At 33.3% G+C, this 17,667-nt stretch overlaps 2 protein-coding genes across 2 annotated transcripts; one reads left to right on the top strand and one right to left on the bottom strand.

Moving 5' to 3' along the window:
- The first annotated feature begins 852 nt into the window (after window positions 1-852).
- On the top strand, window positions 853-11,203 carry LOC127096026 (uncharacterized). Its single transcript, XM_051034652.1, has 17 exons — window positions 853-973; window positions 1,351-1,411; window positions 1,606-1,782; window positions 1,891-2,016; window positions 7,328-7,541; window positions 7,750-7,819; window positions 7,958-8,040; window positions 8,130-8,219; window positions 8,374-8,496; window positions 8,757-8,834; window positions 9,337-9,422; window positions 9,552-9,600; window positions 10,133-10,189; window positions 10,288-10,418; window positions 10,510-10,593; window positions 10,810-10,879; window positions 11,048-11,203. Exons 1-17 carry the CDS (start codon window positions 853-855, stop codon window positions 11,174-11,176), a joined length of 1,749 nt encoding a protein of 582 aa, XP_050890609.1. The 3' UTR covers window positions 11,177-11,203.
- A 2,699-nt stretch (window positions 11,204-13,902) lies between these two features.
- On the bottom strand, window positions 13,903-17,343 carry LOC127090944 (trihelix transcription factor GT-2). The gene is made up of 2 exons (XM_051029419.1): window positions 16,928-17,343; window positions 13,903-16,045 (listed from the first exon to the last, which is right to left on the bottom strand). The coding sequence occupies exons 1-2, from the start codon at window positions 17,203-17,205 to the stop codon at window positions 14,308-14,310; spliced, it is 2,016 nt and encodes a 671-aa protein (XP_050885376.1). The 5' UTR covers window positions 17,206-17,343; the 3' UTR covers window positions 13,903-14,307.
- Between the last annotated feature and the right edge of the window lie 324 nt (window positions 17,344-17,667).

The raw sequence follows: 17,667 nt of genomic DNA on the forward strand, positions 1-17,667 counted from the left end.
TTCCTCCAGAATTTATTAATTCCCACTTTCAATTACTATGTTTTCTTCTTTCATTCTCCGTGCAGTGTATAATCATCTTACAACTAAGGAGTGATTGTTTCACATAAAGGGTGAAGAACAAGAGGCACATATAATCAAAAATATTGAATCTTGTTCATAAAGATTGATTCGATTAACTTTAAGATTGGAGTTTTTCCAACATATGGTATCTAGAGTACTGGTTGTGTGATCTTTGAGACACATTGAATCACGATGAATCATCCGAACGGGAATTTTTCGGTGAATCTTCCAATCTTGAATGCTAAGAATTATGTAAATTGGTGAAAGAAAATGAATGTTGTTTTCTGTTATCAAGATCTTTGGGATCTTGTGAAGAATAGAGTAACACAAATTGAAGAGAATGATACAAATGAACAAAAGGTTGTACACAAAGATTTGAAGAAGAACTATTATAAGTCTCTCTTTATAATCCATTAATATGTTGATCAAGACAATTTTGAGAAAGTTTGTGATGTAGATTCATCAAAGGAATCATGTGACATCCTGGAAAAATCATTTAGAGGCATTAAGAAAGTGAAAGAGGTGAGGTTACAAACTCACAAAACAATGTATGAGTTTGTTCAGATGGAAGATAATGAAAGTGTGACTAGTTTCTTCACCAGAGTGACAAAATGGGTGAATCAAATCAAGACTTATGGAGAAGTGTTGACATCAAAATTTGTAATGTCAAAGATTTTGAGGTTATTGGCTCCAAAGCTTGATCATGTGGTAATAGCCATAGAAGAATCGAAGGATTTGTCAAGTATGAAAAAAGAAGGGCTTCAAGGAACGCTTGAATCTCACGAATAAAGAATGGATGAAAGAACTTCAAGCAAGTTGAAAATTGACATGGCTTTGCAGGCTCAGTCGACTAAGAAAGACAAAGGAAAAAGGAATGGTAACAAAGGTATAGGAAGTTACAAAAATTCGACAGGTAGATGAAACCATCAAGAAGGTAGTTCATCGAACCGGAGACAATCTTCTAACCAAGGCAATTACATAGGTGGTGGTGAAGGTAGAGGAATATGTGATGGAAGAAAACCTGATAAAAGTCATATTCAGTGCTACAATTGTAAAAAATATGGCCAATACAAAAGTCAATGTCGAGGAGGCAAGAAAGATCAAGAAAGTAATGAAATATTTTTCAGAAGACGAAGTGATGCTAATGGTCATAACAAAATAAGAAGAAATATTCAAAGATCTATGGTATATTGACTCAAGTTATTCGCCGTACATGACTGAAAGAAAAGATTGGTTTTTCATTGAAGAATAAGGTAAAATTTGCAAACGATAATATCCTATCTGGTGAAGGTGTTGGTGATGTTCTGATTAGGAGAAAGGATGGTAAACAATCAGTAGTTTCCAATGTGTTGTACATACCTGACATGAAGAGTAATTTGCTAAGTATAGGTTAGCTGGTTGAAAGGAACTACAAACTATCAATCAAAGATAGAATTATGAGAGTGATCGACTTGAGAAATAGGTTAATCTTGAAGGCTCTTATGTCTCAGAATAGAACCTTTGGGATTGAACTTGATATGCTAGAACATAATTTCTTGGTAGCAGAGATGAGTGGTTATGGCATTATCGAATTGGTTACTTGAACTTTAATGACATTAGTAATTCGAAGAGGAAGAACATGGTTGCAGTCCTATCGAAAATCCATATTCGAGAAGAAATATGTGAAGAATGTGTTCAAGAAAAGCAACACAAGAATAACTTGAACAAGGATGCAAGAAGCAAGTTGAAATCCACTCTCGAGATAATCTACTCATACGTGTGTGGTCCCCTCTAGATAGATTCACTTGGAGGTAACAAGTAATTTGTTAGATTTATTGATGACTACAACAGAAAGTTGTGGACCTACTTAATCAAGAAGAAAAGAGATGTGATTGATGTTTTCACCAAGTTAAAAGTAATGGTTGAAAGACAGAGTGGTCATAAGATTAAGGTTCTGAGGAAAGATGAAGGTGGAGAGTATGTGTCGAAAGATTTTGAGATACTATGTATAAAAGAAGGAATTATGTATGAGGTGGTGTCACCATAAAATTCTTAAAAAAATGGTACTATTGAGAGAAAGAACAAAACCATTATGAATATGGTGAGAAGTATGTTGAAAGGAAAGCATCTGCCAAATGAGTTATGGGGTGAGGTTGTGTCGACTGCAACATACATAATAAACAGATGTTCGACAAAAAGGCTTGAAGGTATTACATCAGAAGAATGTTGGTCTGGTGTCAAACCTAGCTTAAGCCAATTGAATGTGTTTGGATCCATATCACATAGACATGTGCTAGATCAGCAAAGAAGAAAGTTGGATGATAAGTCAAGTCAGATAATCCTAGTGGGATATCATTTAACTGGTGGATACAAACTATTCGATCTAGTGAAGAAGTAAGTCGTTATCAACATGGATCTAATTGTAGATGAACTTGAGGATTGGGATTGTACTAGGAAGATCAAGAAGGATTTAGTGAGAATCCCATGTGATGAATCAACTAGTGAATCTATTAGAGATGTTTGAAAAACTGTTAGAGAAGTTCGACAAGAAGTTGTTGAAGGTCAAGCTAACATAAGCAAGCCTCAAAGAACCAGAAACATGCCCGCAAGACTGAAAGAATGTGTAATCACATCAGATGATGTAGTCGATGATGAAGGTGAGTTAGTACACTATACCTTTTATGCATATAGTGAGCCAGTCAATGCAGCTAAGCATTGAAAGACTAACGGTAGATGAGATAAAATTCATATAAGACAATGATACATGGTCACTAGTCGAATTTCCAAAAAGGAATAAGGAAATTGATGTGAAGTGGGTATACAAAACCAATTAGGTGTGTGGAACAAGACAAAGAAAGGAAAGTATACAGGCTAGATAAAGCATTGTATGGATTGAAACTATCTCAAAGAGCTTGGAACAAGAAAATAGATGACTTTCTAAGAAAGAAAAAGTTCGAGAAGTGTTTGACTGAGCATAGTGTGTATTTCAAAAGAAGCAATAGTGAGATGCTTATACTATGTCGCTATGTCAACGACCTGTTGATAACAAGAAGTTACAAGAAGGAGATCGAAGATTTTAAACATGGCTTAAGTAAGGAGTTTGAAACTTTAGACTTGAAAAATATTTCATACTTCCTTGGTATCGAATTCTACAAGAGTAGTAGAGGTTTGATAATGCACCAAAGAAGATATGTATGTGAAATATTCAAGAGATTTGAGATGCAAGATTGCAACCCAACCTCGACTTCAGCTGAGCCCAAATTACAATTATCGAAAGACTCAGACGAAGATGATGTCGATCCAACACAGCACAAAAGACTCATTGGATCACTTCGATACTTATCTCACAAAAGGCCAATTTAGCTTATTGTGTGGGCATGGTCATCAGATTCATGTAGAAGCCAAAGGTATCACATCCTGCAGCCACAAAGAGGATACTAAGGTATCTCAAAGGAACACTCGACTATGTTATTTTGTTTCCTTCGGTTGATGAAGGAAAATAATGCAAGCTTATGGGATACACTGACTCTAGTTGGTGTGGTGATGTTGAAGATAGAAAATCAATAATAGGATATGTGTTCATGTTAGATGCTGCGTAATCGCATGGATTTCAAGAAAGGAACCAGTGGTAGCTTTATCATCAAGTGAGATAAAATACATAGTAGTTTTCCTATGTGCATGCCAAGCAACATGTATGATGAATCTAGTCGAAGAAGTTATAGAGAAGAATAATGGATTAACGACCATGAAGATCGACAACATGTCAGCTATCAACCTGGAAAAGAATGATAGCACACATAAGAAGCAAACACCTCGAAATGAGGTTCCATTACCTGAGAGAGCCAGTAGCAAATGGAAAGTTGAGCCTGGAGCATTGCAGATCAGAGAATTAGATTGCAGATATAATAACGAAGGTTGTGAAGGTCGAATTGTTCAAGAGATTAAGAATAATGATGAATGTTGATAGCTTAGAAACAATGAATTAGATGGTGTATTAAATATGTAATTATTTGTGTTCAAGTCGAAATTGAGTGTTTGCATTTGACAGGTGTCAAAATTAGGTTGTGTCAAACAGAGTATATATTTGCTATATTTGACAGAAAGTCAAATATAGCTTGTCGAAGCATGCAGTTGTCAAAGGAGTCGACATATGTCGAAAAATTAACTTAGCTTAGTTTTAGTTGAGATAGTTATTTTGTGATTACTTGGAGTGTAAGTAATATCTTCTATAAATAGAGAGAAAGTTTATTTCATTTGTAACGAACTAAGTGAGAACATGCAAGTATTATGTAGATTCTAAAATCACAATTGTGATTAACACACTTTATCAAACACTCAGAGTGCAGTCTGCACAACAACATTACTCCCTTCTTCTTCCTCCATAATTTCCTTTCTCTCACTTTCAATTACTATGTTTTCTTCTTTTATTCTCTGTGTAGTGTATAATTATCTTGCAACCAATGAGTGATGGTTTCACTTGAGTAGAAGGTGAAGAATAAGAGGCGTATTCAATCATAAAGATTGAATCTTGTTCATCAAGAATGATTTGGTTAATTTCAAGAGTTGAGTTTTCCCAATATAAATAATGAGAATAATATTTAGTAAGTGTAAAAATAAAGGATGTTGAGTTAAAGTGTGGGAGTGGCATATGAAATTCTCGTAGAGTAAATACAAAATACATAGGACGACCCACACTGAATCAAGCATGAGATTCATAAAAAAAAATTGTAAAAAAATATGTTCAAACCTTTATAATCTAGTGTCCGATGTGTGGCACTAAGAATGAGTTAATGTTTGGAAACTATGATGATAAAACATTGATTTCATCTCTTTTATTGGATTTTTTTTATAAAATAACCATGTTTTTCAATTTAATTACCAATATAACCAATTTTTCAAAATAAATACCAAAATAACCAACTTCTTTAACTGATGTGTCAGTTGAACTGACACATCCAATAAACCCTAAAAGGAGGCGCCAACTCAATTTGCGCATGCTCCCTATTCCATTGCATGTAGGTTCCATGGTAGCTGACACATGCATGTGTCCTTTAGTAAACACACCCATACATCTGGAGCATGTATGTGCTTTGTTTGTGTGGCGCCTAGGGCTTTGGCGCATGCATTTCATGGTTCATCTATAAATAACATCCGCATCTCCCATATTTTGCACACTACTTCTTACCCTCCAACCCCATTTTCTTTCATTCTACTTCAATCACCTTCAATTTTGTTTTCTTTAATCATGTATGAATACATTCACAAGAGAAATGCGGATTTAATCTTTTCAGCAGTCGCACCGCCGATAAATATTCGACTTTGGAATATAGATTCGTTAGAACGTCTTAATCGGACGTTGGACCGTTGGTTAGAAGGAGAAATTGAAGATGGTGAAAGGATTAGAAGGATTCAATGACTTGAGTCCACGTTCAACCAAAATGGAGAAGTGTGTGAATGGGTGGATATTAAGACTGATAGAGACGTTCGCAGGATGGTGCATAATATGTTCAAAATTGTTTTGATGGTTGTAATCGCTTAGTTATAATAATGATATTTTAATTGTCGTAGTTGTTTGTGTTATTGTTTATGTGTTACTTTTGTGTTGAATGTGTTGTATTTGTTTGTGATGGTATTTTCTCACAAAGTTATCGTATGAAATAAATTTTATTTTTTATATATTGCAAAAGAGGTACATGTAAAATTATCTTGTTGTGCTCGTTCCAACACTAGGACACCCAACAACCAACAACCAAACACTCAACCTCGCAACCAATTAATGCCACACATCCAACCTCAAAATCAAGAATCAAACCCTACCCATCAACAACCATACACAACCACCACAACAGTCTATAGCGCAGATGATTCATACAATTTAGACCATCGTAGTCCCCCATCAATGACCATTGATTTGTTTCCAAAATGATTCAATGTCCCAATTCGGGCAACTATACCGTCCACAATTCACCCAACCACATGGATCCAACTACGACAATATGGGCACCGAACTCATTTACGGAAGCGCCGTTGGCGAGAACCTCCCTCCATCTATTGGGAACAAATGTTGACACATCTATCAAATACCGCTGGACCTTCCACTAGACCTTCACACCAGCCACCATTGAATCATGTCAGCACTCAAAGACCCCAAACACCTCATGAAAATCGTGGGAGACCTCGAAGACAGACTAACGCACCTGGATGTGGAACAGGGGGACGTTTCAATTGGTCCGGTCATTGAATTTTTTGTCAATTCTATGTAACTTTTATTATAACATAAATATTGTTTTATTTTTTTTATTTAATTATAAAATTAACATTTAAAATTAAAAATTAAAAAAATTAAAGGTGCATGCGTCAGATGCATTTGCGCATATACTATGCAGTGTATGTATGTGCCAATGCATGTGGCACCACACATGCATGCGCTAAGACACATAACGCCTACATGCATGGTCATTGGGAGCATGCATCAGCTCCAATGGCGCCAACTCTTAAGCTTAAATGGATTCGGCAGTTCAACTGACACATCAGTTAGTAAATGTGGTTATTTTGGTTTTTTTTTTAAAAACTGATTATTTGGGAATTTAATTTCAAATACATGGTTATTTAAAAAAAATCTTTTATTGATCCAACACTAGTACAAAAAGAATAATATAATTTGTAAATTTACACCCGTTTTACAAAAAACGGGTGTAAAAAGCAAATGCGGTGGCAGTTTTGTAAATAAAGTCTTATTTTGAATTTTAGTACGTAACAATAGACACCCTATTTTTAAATAACGGGTGTAAATTCAAATATTATTTATTATCAACTCTATATTACACCTGATATTCAAAAAAAGGGTGTAAATTTAAAAATAAAAATAAAATATTCGTGCCTTAAACAATAACTTTTATTATTCTTATTTGTTTAATCTTAAATTTTCTTTAAAAAATAATAAATTTTAATATTAATATATAACAATAGACATCCTATATTTAAAAATAGGGTGTATAATTATAACAATATAAATGACTAAATTTATATTAAACCCGTTATATTAAAATAGAGTGTAAATTTTGGAATATTAATATAACAATAGACACCCTATATTTAAAAATAGGGTGTATAATTATAACAATATAAATGACTAAATTTATATTAAACCCGTTATATTAAAATAGGGTGTAAATTTAGGAAACCCTAAGTACAATTTATCATTACCGCCTAAAATATAACCATGACTTCTCATGTTCCAAATTTTCTTTTCATTTCACATTTTAGAAACTTTTCATCATCGATGAAGTGCAAGAAATAGTGAAAAAGGAACAAAGAACGTGATTGCTCGGAAATCTTCACAACCCACAACGGCTTCATCATTCTTCTTTACCGTTTTCTATACTCTCTTTTACGCTGCTTTGGATATTAAAGTTGATTCATTCGTTGTTGTTCTTACTTTTCTTTGCTGGGTTTCTTCTAGTTTCATCGTTAATTCCATCAGTTTCGAACTCGCTTGGAAGGTACTTTATTCATTTATTCGTTTGTTTTCATTCATCTACTCATCAAAATTATTTTAACCATTGTGCTGTGACGGTCGTAACAACCCTTGCTTTAGACTGGGTAACTAACTCTGACGGTATGCATATAGTAGAGAATATTTTAATAATTACTTTTCTGTCCTTCAGAAAATTTGTTGACGAGGAAAGGTTTTAATTAATTGCGCTGCAGTCCCTTAAAGATTTCGCTATTTCGGTTGGTACAGCTGATTGCGACCATGATTGTGGTCGTGGCAGTCACAGTACAGGGCTCAGATTTCACTTGATAATAATGTCCCATGAATTAACCACATAATTTCACTTGGTACTGTTGGACTAATGTTTGTCAAATTAGAAAGACTGGTAGACCTTTCAGAATTTTGTGATTGGTTATTTTACAGATTCTAGCAGTGTTGTCAATAAAGATGAATCTACTCCCATTGTTATTTTGATTCCTGGTTTAACAAGTGATTCTTCAGCTCCTGTAAGTTATTTCAAGCTAGTATTGTTTATTGTGTGGCTAAGTTATATTTTAGTGCCGTCTTATAGTTTATATTCTCCCTTTCTTTGCAGTATCTCAAACACCTTGCATATCATACAGCAAAACGTGGATGGAAAATTGTTGTCAGTAATCATCGAGGACTTGGAGGTGTTCCAATCACGGTTAGAAATATGTAGATTAATTAACAAGTTTGATTATTTGCATTTCTTTTTGTTGGAGTTGTAGGTAGGATTGATGTGCATCTCAATAATATTACGGTGTACCAAATTTGCTGTTTTCTTGTTGTAATGTAAATGCTTATTAAAATTATTTCAGTCTGATATTTTCTACAATTCTGGATGGACTGAGGATACTCGCACAGTTGTTAATTACGTCCACAAAGAGAATCCCAAGGCACCTTTGTTTATTGTTGGAAATAGCGTTGGAGCTAATATTCTGGTAAATTCGAGACTAAAGTCTTATAATCTTCTTGCATCAAATTTCTTCATGTCATATTTGAGTCACTATTGATTAATTTAATTACATACCTCAACTAATCTGAAGGTTGAATTTTCTATATGATCGCATACATCTTCAATTGCTGCCTTCCCACATTGATCTCTATTTCTTCTAACGTGTGCTCCCTTCCCACATTAACTTGTGCTCAAATATCCAAATAGCTTGGCACTACACTGTATAATTCTAAGGATTGTTTGCAGGTAAAATATCTTGGCGAGGAAGGTGAGAACACTCTTGTAGCTGGAGTTGTAGCTGTTTGCTCTCCTTGGGACCTTTTGGTTAGTAATTACTGAAGTATTTTGATTTCAAAGTTTAACTTTTGCTAAAATGACATTTATTAATATACCTAATATGTTGTGAAAAGTAACCACAATCTAATGGATCTATCTTCTGAATTTGGACCCAATCTAATTGTTTGTGAATCCAATTGAAAAAAAAATTCTTAAGAATTAATTGAAATATCATGCAATCTGAATGGAATGTTAAAGTTTTAACATGTTTGAAGCATTTAGAACGGAGTGTGCACATTGCAATATTTTGGTTTGGAATCGTATGAACATAATGAAACTATCTAAAACATTCTTGTGATATACTTTCCGGCCTTTAGCATTCAAGCTATGTGTGCTTCTGGTTCAAAATTGTTACACAGTCTATTTGATATAATGAACGGGGCTTTGTCAAATTTCACTATTAGTTTGTCATCGCTGAAAGTTTCTATTATTTTTCATTTTTCCTGTTATTGCTCTTTAACTGGAAGTAATGTTAACTATAATTTTGCAGATAACTGATAGATTTATAACTCGTGCTCCTGTGCAAAAGTTTTATGACAAAGCACTAACAGGCGGCCTTCAAGATTATGCAAAATTGTATGCCTCTATCTTTCTGATTGATAAGCTCTTAATTTTCATCTATCACCATTTGCTGACAAACATGAAAGTTTTTAGATGTGTCTCTATAGTTCACTTTTGATGTGGTTTGATAAATATTCATTGCAGACACCAGCCTCTCTTTTCTCGGCTTGGTAATTGGGAAGGGATAATGAAGGTGGTCTTACTCTCAATAAGTTCATAATTTTTACTACTATTTAATATAATATATGATAAATTTTTATGCTTATCCTACAGTTGTTTGATGTTAACTTCTTTATCACATATTCACTATGTTTTTTGATACACATTTCTATTGACATTTTTCTCAATACTGCTGTAAGTTTTTGTGCGCATGTGTGTGGTTTTAGAGCAAGTTACTAGCAAGTATTATTCAACGTGGAAGATTTCTAAAGAGTTTCAAGCTATTGACCTGACCATTCATTTTTATTCATTATTCCTCTTAATTCTGTTATTTTATAGCCGGCATTTTAAATGTTACTAGTCTAGGACATTAAGTGATTGAAAGATGCGTGCTGATTTTAGAGGCCAAATATTTGTTCTACTCTTTTACCTGTTGGATATAGCTTTTTTTCTTAAGGCACAAAACTTATTCTAATATGTACCACATTCTCAAATGTTGTTCAGTGTTATTGATTTGGTTAAGTTTTAAAGCTTGATTAATACTCATGTATTCTTATGTTTTGCAGGCACTTTCTATTCGAGATTTCGATGACCACGCCACTCGATTGTTTGCAAAGTATGAGGTACATGTACCACCTAAGATTTGTAATCTTCTATTTTCTGCTGTCTTCTCTTTTCTGGTTCCTTATGTCTGCTATCTAAAATCCTTTTGTTTCTTTAGACTGTTGATACGTACTATAGACGTTGCAGCAGTACTCCTTATGTGAAATCTGTATCAATTCCGCTTCTCTGTATTAGTGCTCTGGATGATCCCGTCTGTACCAAGGAAGCCATTCCATGGGACGAATGCAGGTATGCTGCTTTGTTGTTTTTTCTAATCAGTTTTCTTTCTATTTCTGTTGCATTACTTCAACATCCATTTTAATGCGTAATCCTTCGATAGGTTAAATAAAAATATTGTGTTGGCCACTGTAAAGCATGGAGGACATTTGGCTTTCTTTGAAGGAATAACTGCATCTAGCCTGTGGTACTTGATTCATTTTGTGCATCTGACTCTTCCGTATTCTGTTACATCAACCAATCTTATGCCTTTAATTGTCCTTCAGTTATTATATTTTAAAGAAATTTAAACAAATGATCATAATATCATCGATATTATTCCTTGATTGGCTATAATATCATCTAAGTTCCAAATAAGCAACTACTATTATAAAACAAATTAAAAGTAATTTTCGTGTTGCAGGTGGGTAAGAGCTGCTAATGAATTTCTTGATGTACTACACTCTAGCCATTATATGCATCAACAGAAGAAGGTAGAAAATGTTACTTTTTGTGTACTTAATAAGCTTATTGATAAAGGGTTTATTCTTTCATTTGTTCTATACTATCTTTGAATGCTATGCAAGTTATATCATCTTGGTGCACTAAGTGGAGCATTTCTAGTGGTTGAACTGCTGTTTTCTCTATTAATGGCAATGCAGATTTCTAAACCAAACGCACCATTAGACTCTTCAATCGATCAGAGCCCTTATATCAATGTTACCGAAGATGGATTGGTGGCTGGACTGAACAATGAACCAACAACAGAAATCCAGAAGAAAAACAAGTAATACAGGAGAATATATTCTTGTATGACTTGGTGCAAGATTCTAAAGATTAGAGAAATGTTTGTTTTGGTTATTTTTGTTTTTTATTGAATATCCAGGAATATATAAAATATTTGGTTTAATGAAATTTCAAATAAAATATTTTAAAAAAATTGAGATATTTTACACCCTTCATACACAAAATAGGGTGTAAATGTGTTAAAATTAAATGTAATTATAAGATATTTTACATTTGATATATCAAAAATAGGGTGTAAATATTTGTCATTTTACACCCGTTTGAATTATAATAGGGTGTAAATTCGTTTAACTTCAATGTATGTAGGTGACAATTTACACCCGTTTTATATTAAATAGGGTGTAAATGTCCTAAAATTCAATGTATATATCTACCAATTACACCTTTTTTTATCTAAAACAGGGTGTAATAGGTGACAATTTACACCCGTTTTATATTAAATAGGGTGTAAATGTCTTAAAATTTAATGTATATATCTACCAATTACACCCTTTTTTTAAATCTAAAATAGGGTGTAATATATTCTCTTTTTACACCCGTTTTAAAATGGGTGTAAATTCTTCATACATATCTCACCCTTTGAATTTACACCCTATCATAACGGGTGTAATATGTATAAAAAACGGGTGTAAAATCTTCTTTCTGCACTAGTGCAAATTAAAAGTTATAATTTTATAGCCTTTGCTTCTAAATGTATGAGTTTTTGTAATTAAACTAAATAAAAGAAAAATAATAATAATTAGAATGAAAATGTAATAATAAGCAGAAAATAGAGTTCACAAAAAAGTTTAGAAAGAGAATTTGTTATTGTTATGATTGATAAGAATTAGTAGTAGTAATAAGATGAATGTAAGTGAGGATGGAATCAATAGTGTTGGCTCCGACAAAGGAATAGAGTCCGTAGACTTTTATGCATGCAAAGGAAGGTACTGCAACTGGAGCGTTTATGTCCCAAACAGTGGCTATGTAACAGAATAATTATTCCAAACCATAGGAGGTAAATGCAGGCCAATCAATAATGTGGGGCACTTTCTTTAACGCGCAAATAGACAGCATTTTCATCAAAATAGACAAAATTGTAGGGCATATATATAAGTCAAATTTTATGCACTATGATATTTGTGCATGACCTGCACCTACCAATTTCGAATATTACACCAACTCTCCAAACCCTTGGTAAAAATCTCTCACTTTCAGTAAAAAAAAAATAACTATTGAGAATTGTAAAAGTTCCATGCATGTGATTTTGTTTAATGTGAATTTGGAGTTTGGAAGGGATAATAAATTAACATGTCCAAATGAAGAGTGAGACTCAACAATTAAAAGAAGAAAAAATTAGTTAAAAAATAAAATAAAGTGTATAAATCAATATTTTAAAAATTAAACCGATTATCAAACAAGTAATTGTATTGAGTCATTAATTCATTAGTCGAACGATTGAGTCTTTACTTGAATCGCATGAATAAATCGTATAAAACTAAATAATTTGGTTGAATAAACCGATCTTTCGAACGAAATGATAAAGCTATTTAATCAGATGATTGTGTTTCTAAAAAAAATAGAACACCTATAAAATTTTAAAATAATATATAATTTTATAAATTTATTTTTTAAATTCAAATTTTAAACTTTATCATTACAAATTACATAGTAAAATAGTTCGAAATACAAAATCTAAATAAATTTTGCATAAATGTCTAATTGCAAAATAAATAGAATATCAAGAGTTTAATAAATTTAATTATAAAGAAGTAAATTGTTTTAAATAAACTTTCAAGAAAGTCTACTCATATTTTAATTTTTTTATAAAAATTTCAAAACGAGATGTTTTGTTTGAGAAAAAAAACAAATATTTAATTAATTGATTTTTCAAAACTCTCTTGACCGTTTTATAATGATTCAATAGCTTATCTGTTCCAATAACCAAACCACACCATTTCTCCTATTTCCGATTCGATCGATTCGATTGGCTAGTTTAATCTAATTTTTAAAACACTAATATAAATATGAGAATTAGATTCCCACCATATGATTACAAGTTTCAAATTTCAAAAGAAAAATAGTGACTTGTATTATTCTATACGAAATTCCTACATTATACTAGCATATTATATGATATGCATATATAATACCAAAAGCACTACATAATCACTTTGTTTACATTACTTATAAACCAATCAATTTATACGTCTTTATGGAAAAAACAATCAATCTTAAAAAACCATAATAATCTTGCGAATGGAGATGAAAGGCTGACAAAAAAGGTTGTGTTGATTTTATTTTACACAAGATGATGAAGATTATGAACCTTGATGATCTCTTTCTTAGTACTGACACTAACCATGAAATGTAAAACACAACACTTTGTTTATATGTGACAGAGACAAGAACTGCATGGTAATAGTGTTTTTGGGTTCTTTTTTCAGAGATGAGGTTACTCACAAGATTCCTCCTAGTGGACCCTTCTTCAAGGTTTATTACTCCATGTGTGATGCTGGTTTTTTCTACCTTTCATTAGGGTGGGTCTCTTACAATGATAAAAGTAGGGTCACTATCTCAACTATGCAATGTCCTTATTTTCTTAAATATTACCTCATCACAGTTTTCAATGTTAAATCTTGTTAAATTCAGTGCCACAATTAAATTTAATTACTGTATAATGACACCATTCTTCATCTTACACTAACATAAACATCAACTTTAAACAAGATTGGTACAAAATATATATTTTCATAATTTATTATTTTGAAGCATGACCTGACTCTATCATAAATATCTCTTTGATTAGAGTTATTTAATATTCACCCAAAAAAATAAACAAATTTAATAAAATTGAAAAACCTATATTTGCTACACCAACAAAGTACCAACCAACCAACAGGATCAAATTTCCCTCCTCAAACTCCATGTGTCATTCCACCGTACATTTTCAAATTCTTCCACACACACTAGATAGTACTCTCTCCTCCACCACCACAACCACCACAGCCACCATCTTCCACGACAACTCCTGCATTATCTCTGACCACCAACAAACTCATTTCTTATATTCTTTTAGTCTCTTCTTGCAGCTGTTTCATTCTCATCATCACTTCACTACTACTACTACTGCAACTCAAGCTGATGCACCCACTGCAGGCTTGCTTGCCACTATCTCAAAGTTACCACCACCGCCACCACTTTCATCCATGTCTTCTTCTTCTCCATCTCTATCATCTTCATCCATATCATCCTCTTCCTCCCTGCGGTTCTTTTCTTCTTGCTGAGGTGGCCATTGCTGCTCCGGTCTCACCATCAACGGAGCGGCCATGTTCTCCGCTTTCACCGCCTGGTTCAAACCACTGCCGCTGCCGCTGCCACCGGAATTGTCTCCTTTGCCTTTCTCCCTGTATAAAGCATCCAACTGATGAAAATAAGGACATGTCTTTGAATCTTCTGGTCTCTTCTTGTTACTTTCTTTCACTTTTTTGAAGTACTTGTTTATATTCTCCCATTTTTCTTTGCACCTTTTGGCATTCCTATTGTAACCCAAGCTCCTCATTGCTGAAGATATATCCTCCCATAGAGGGCCTTTTGGTCCATTCTCTTGGTACTTATTGTCCATGCTTGTTCTCAGATTTATCAGTGCTTCAACTTCTACTTTTGGCCACCGAGAAGGACTTGGTCCCATGAAATTCTCACCGTTATTATCAAACTTCACTATTTCTCTATTCATCACAAATTGCTGCTGTGGGACAATTGGTTCGCCCGGCTTAGTAACCGGCGGTGGTTGCAATGGCGGTGGAGCATGAACCTGTACTGCTAACGTTGGTGCTGATGTTGGTGTTGGAGCTGGTGCAGGCACTGGTGTTGGTGTTGGTGTTGGAGTTGGAGCTGGTGCGGTTGCGGGTGCGGGCACTCGGGTTGGTGTTGGAGTTGGAGTTGGTGATGCTGCTGGTGCTGCTGCATTTCTTTGTGGTTGTTGTAGTGGCGGTGGTTGAGCAATGTTGATGTTATTTATTGTTTCTCCTAGATTTTGTTGTTCCGCAATTTTTTGCAAGAAAGACATAACTGCAGCATCTTTTGCTGCAGCTATAGATCTTTCTTGTGCAAGAATTTCCCTCTCTCTATTGATTCTCAGCATCTCTTGTGCTCTCCATGCTTCTTCTCTAGCCACTTTTTCTTGCTCCCGTTTCTCAATCGCTTCCAAGAATCTCTTCTGCAAATCCTCTTGTTTCTCAATCACTTCCTTCATCAATCTCTCGAAAAAGTCCTTCCATTTCCGCTTCCTCTTTCGCGATCCTTCTTCCGTTGTGTCTTCTGAAGAAGTCGAGTACGAACTCGCCATGGAATTGGATAATAGATCTGTAGAAATATTAGGGAAAGATGGAAGAGGATTGATGGTGGTAGGGTTTGTTGTTGATGGTTGGAAACTAGTTGAAGGATTAATGGAAGAAACTGTTTGGTTCATCATATTCATTGTTTGGGTTTGGGTAGTTACAATATTATTTTGAGGCATCGAAATTGATGAAACAGTTACATGAGGAGGGATACTAATGGTTGTGTTAATCACTGGTGGCAATGACATTGGTACTGTTCTTGATTCTGTTATCGCAGTTGTAACCGCTTGCGACTGTGTTGGTGCTGAAATTTGTGGTGATTTTGATTGGTTTTGTGGTTGATATTGTTGTTGATAAGTTGAAGGGTGGTTATGAAAATGATCAAGGGCTTCTAATTGATCAAAAAATCTATAAGTTTTACCATCTGATTTTCCACCTCTACCATCTTTAGTTCTCTTGTGGTACTTGTAAACATTTTCAAATTTCTCTTTGCATTTCTTTGCACTTCTCTGAAACCCAAGTTCTGCTAGCTTCCTGATTATTAATAAATAAAGTTAGAAGCAAAAATTAAAAAAAAAATTAAAAAAAAAAAGAAAAAGAAAAAAGTTTATGTATTCTTTTTCTTATCTCATCAAATCATCAAATTCAGCTACAAGACAAATGCATGATTAAAAAAAGCATGGGAATCAGCATAAGGTAACAAACAATTAAACAAGTAAACAAAATAAAAACTAATTAAAGTAGTGTTGCATCATGGAAATGCAAGGAAAGTGAAGTAACTGAAAGAGAGAAAGGAGAAAACATTAAGCTGAGTTAATATAATGAAATTCTTTTGTTATTTTATGTAACAAATTTCCATGAATTGATGAAAAGAAATGTGACCCATGAAAAACGAATGAACTTAAGTTAGGAAAATTTGATAAAATATTAAACTTCAATTTCCCATGAGAGTTGGTAACCGAAATAAAAGGGGGGAAAAAGAAAATCTTGCTTTTGATAACTCAATTCAAGTTGGTAACTTATTTGGAAAATTGAACATGAATCAAAGTTAGTGTGAATGTCAGAAAATAAAATAAATCACACACAAATGATTTTGCCTACATCTAAATTATTTTTTAATAATCTAATATTGATAATTAATAATTATACACACAACAACACAACAAACAGCTATGAAAAAAAAAGGAGGATTTTAAGGAAAAGAGAAAAATACAAAAAGCTGAGAAACTGGTAAGAGAAGCAAAAACAAATGATAGAAATGAAGCAAACTTGAATTCTCAGATCTCTATCTTTTTTTAAATAAAAAAAATTCAGAACCTCGAAATTTAAATGAAGTAAGAAAATTCAATGACATTAAGCCAGTAATTAATAAAGTTAAACAAAATTATATTGAGATATAAAAGATAATTTATTTACCTTGAAACTTCATCCCACAAAGGACCTTTAACACTTGCATCTCTGAACGTTGTATCCATGTCCGATCGTATCCTTAAAAGCGCCAAAGTTTCCGGTCGCGGCCACCTGTTACCACCGAAGCTACGTTCACCTTCATCAATTCTACTTCTTTCAATATCACTTTCAGAATTTGATCCAACTCCGCCACCACCACCACCATCCGCCGTCATGTTGGGTGTTGATGTGGCCACTGCATCTCCACCACCGCCACCGAAAAGAGCTGAGTGGTCACCCAGCATAGTTTCTGTTTTTTTCTCAAACAGCAATTACAGCAGTTGAGATAAGAGAAAAAAAATTAAAAATATAAACAGAGAGAAAAATAAAAGAGGTGGTGAATTCTTTGAATTTTGATGAGTTTTTATTTATCTGTATATGTTTGTGTATATATATGTATGAAATGAAATGAAAACGCTTTCTCTTTCTATCTCTTTCTTTGTGTTCTATGGGAGGTGAATTTATTATTGTTTTTTTAAAATCTATTTTGTGTTAATAATAATGAATAATTTTCCTTTTTATTTTTGTTCTTTTAATTAATTTTTTACTTTTACGCCCTTCCTTTTTCTTTGTTTTAATTTTAAGGGGTGGAATACAGTTCAAAATTATTTAATTAATCATATAACTTTATTTAAATGTTATTTATATACATATAAATACAAAACGAATTTATACTTTCAGTCAATTTTAATTGTTAGTTCATTAAA

The sequence above is a fragment of the Lathyrus oleraceus genome, chromosome 6 (genome assembly GCF_024323335.1).
Source record: "Lathyrus oleraceus cultivar Zhongwan6 chromosome 6, CAAS_Psat_ZW6_1.0, whole genome shotgun sequence".
In the NCBI taxonomy this organism is placed as follows: domain Eukaryota; kingdom Viridiplantae; phylum Streptophyta; class Magnoliopsida; order Fabales; family Fabaceae; genus Lathyrus; species Lathyrus oleraceus.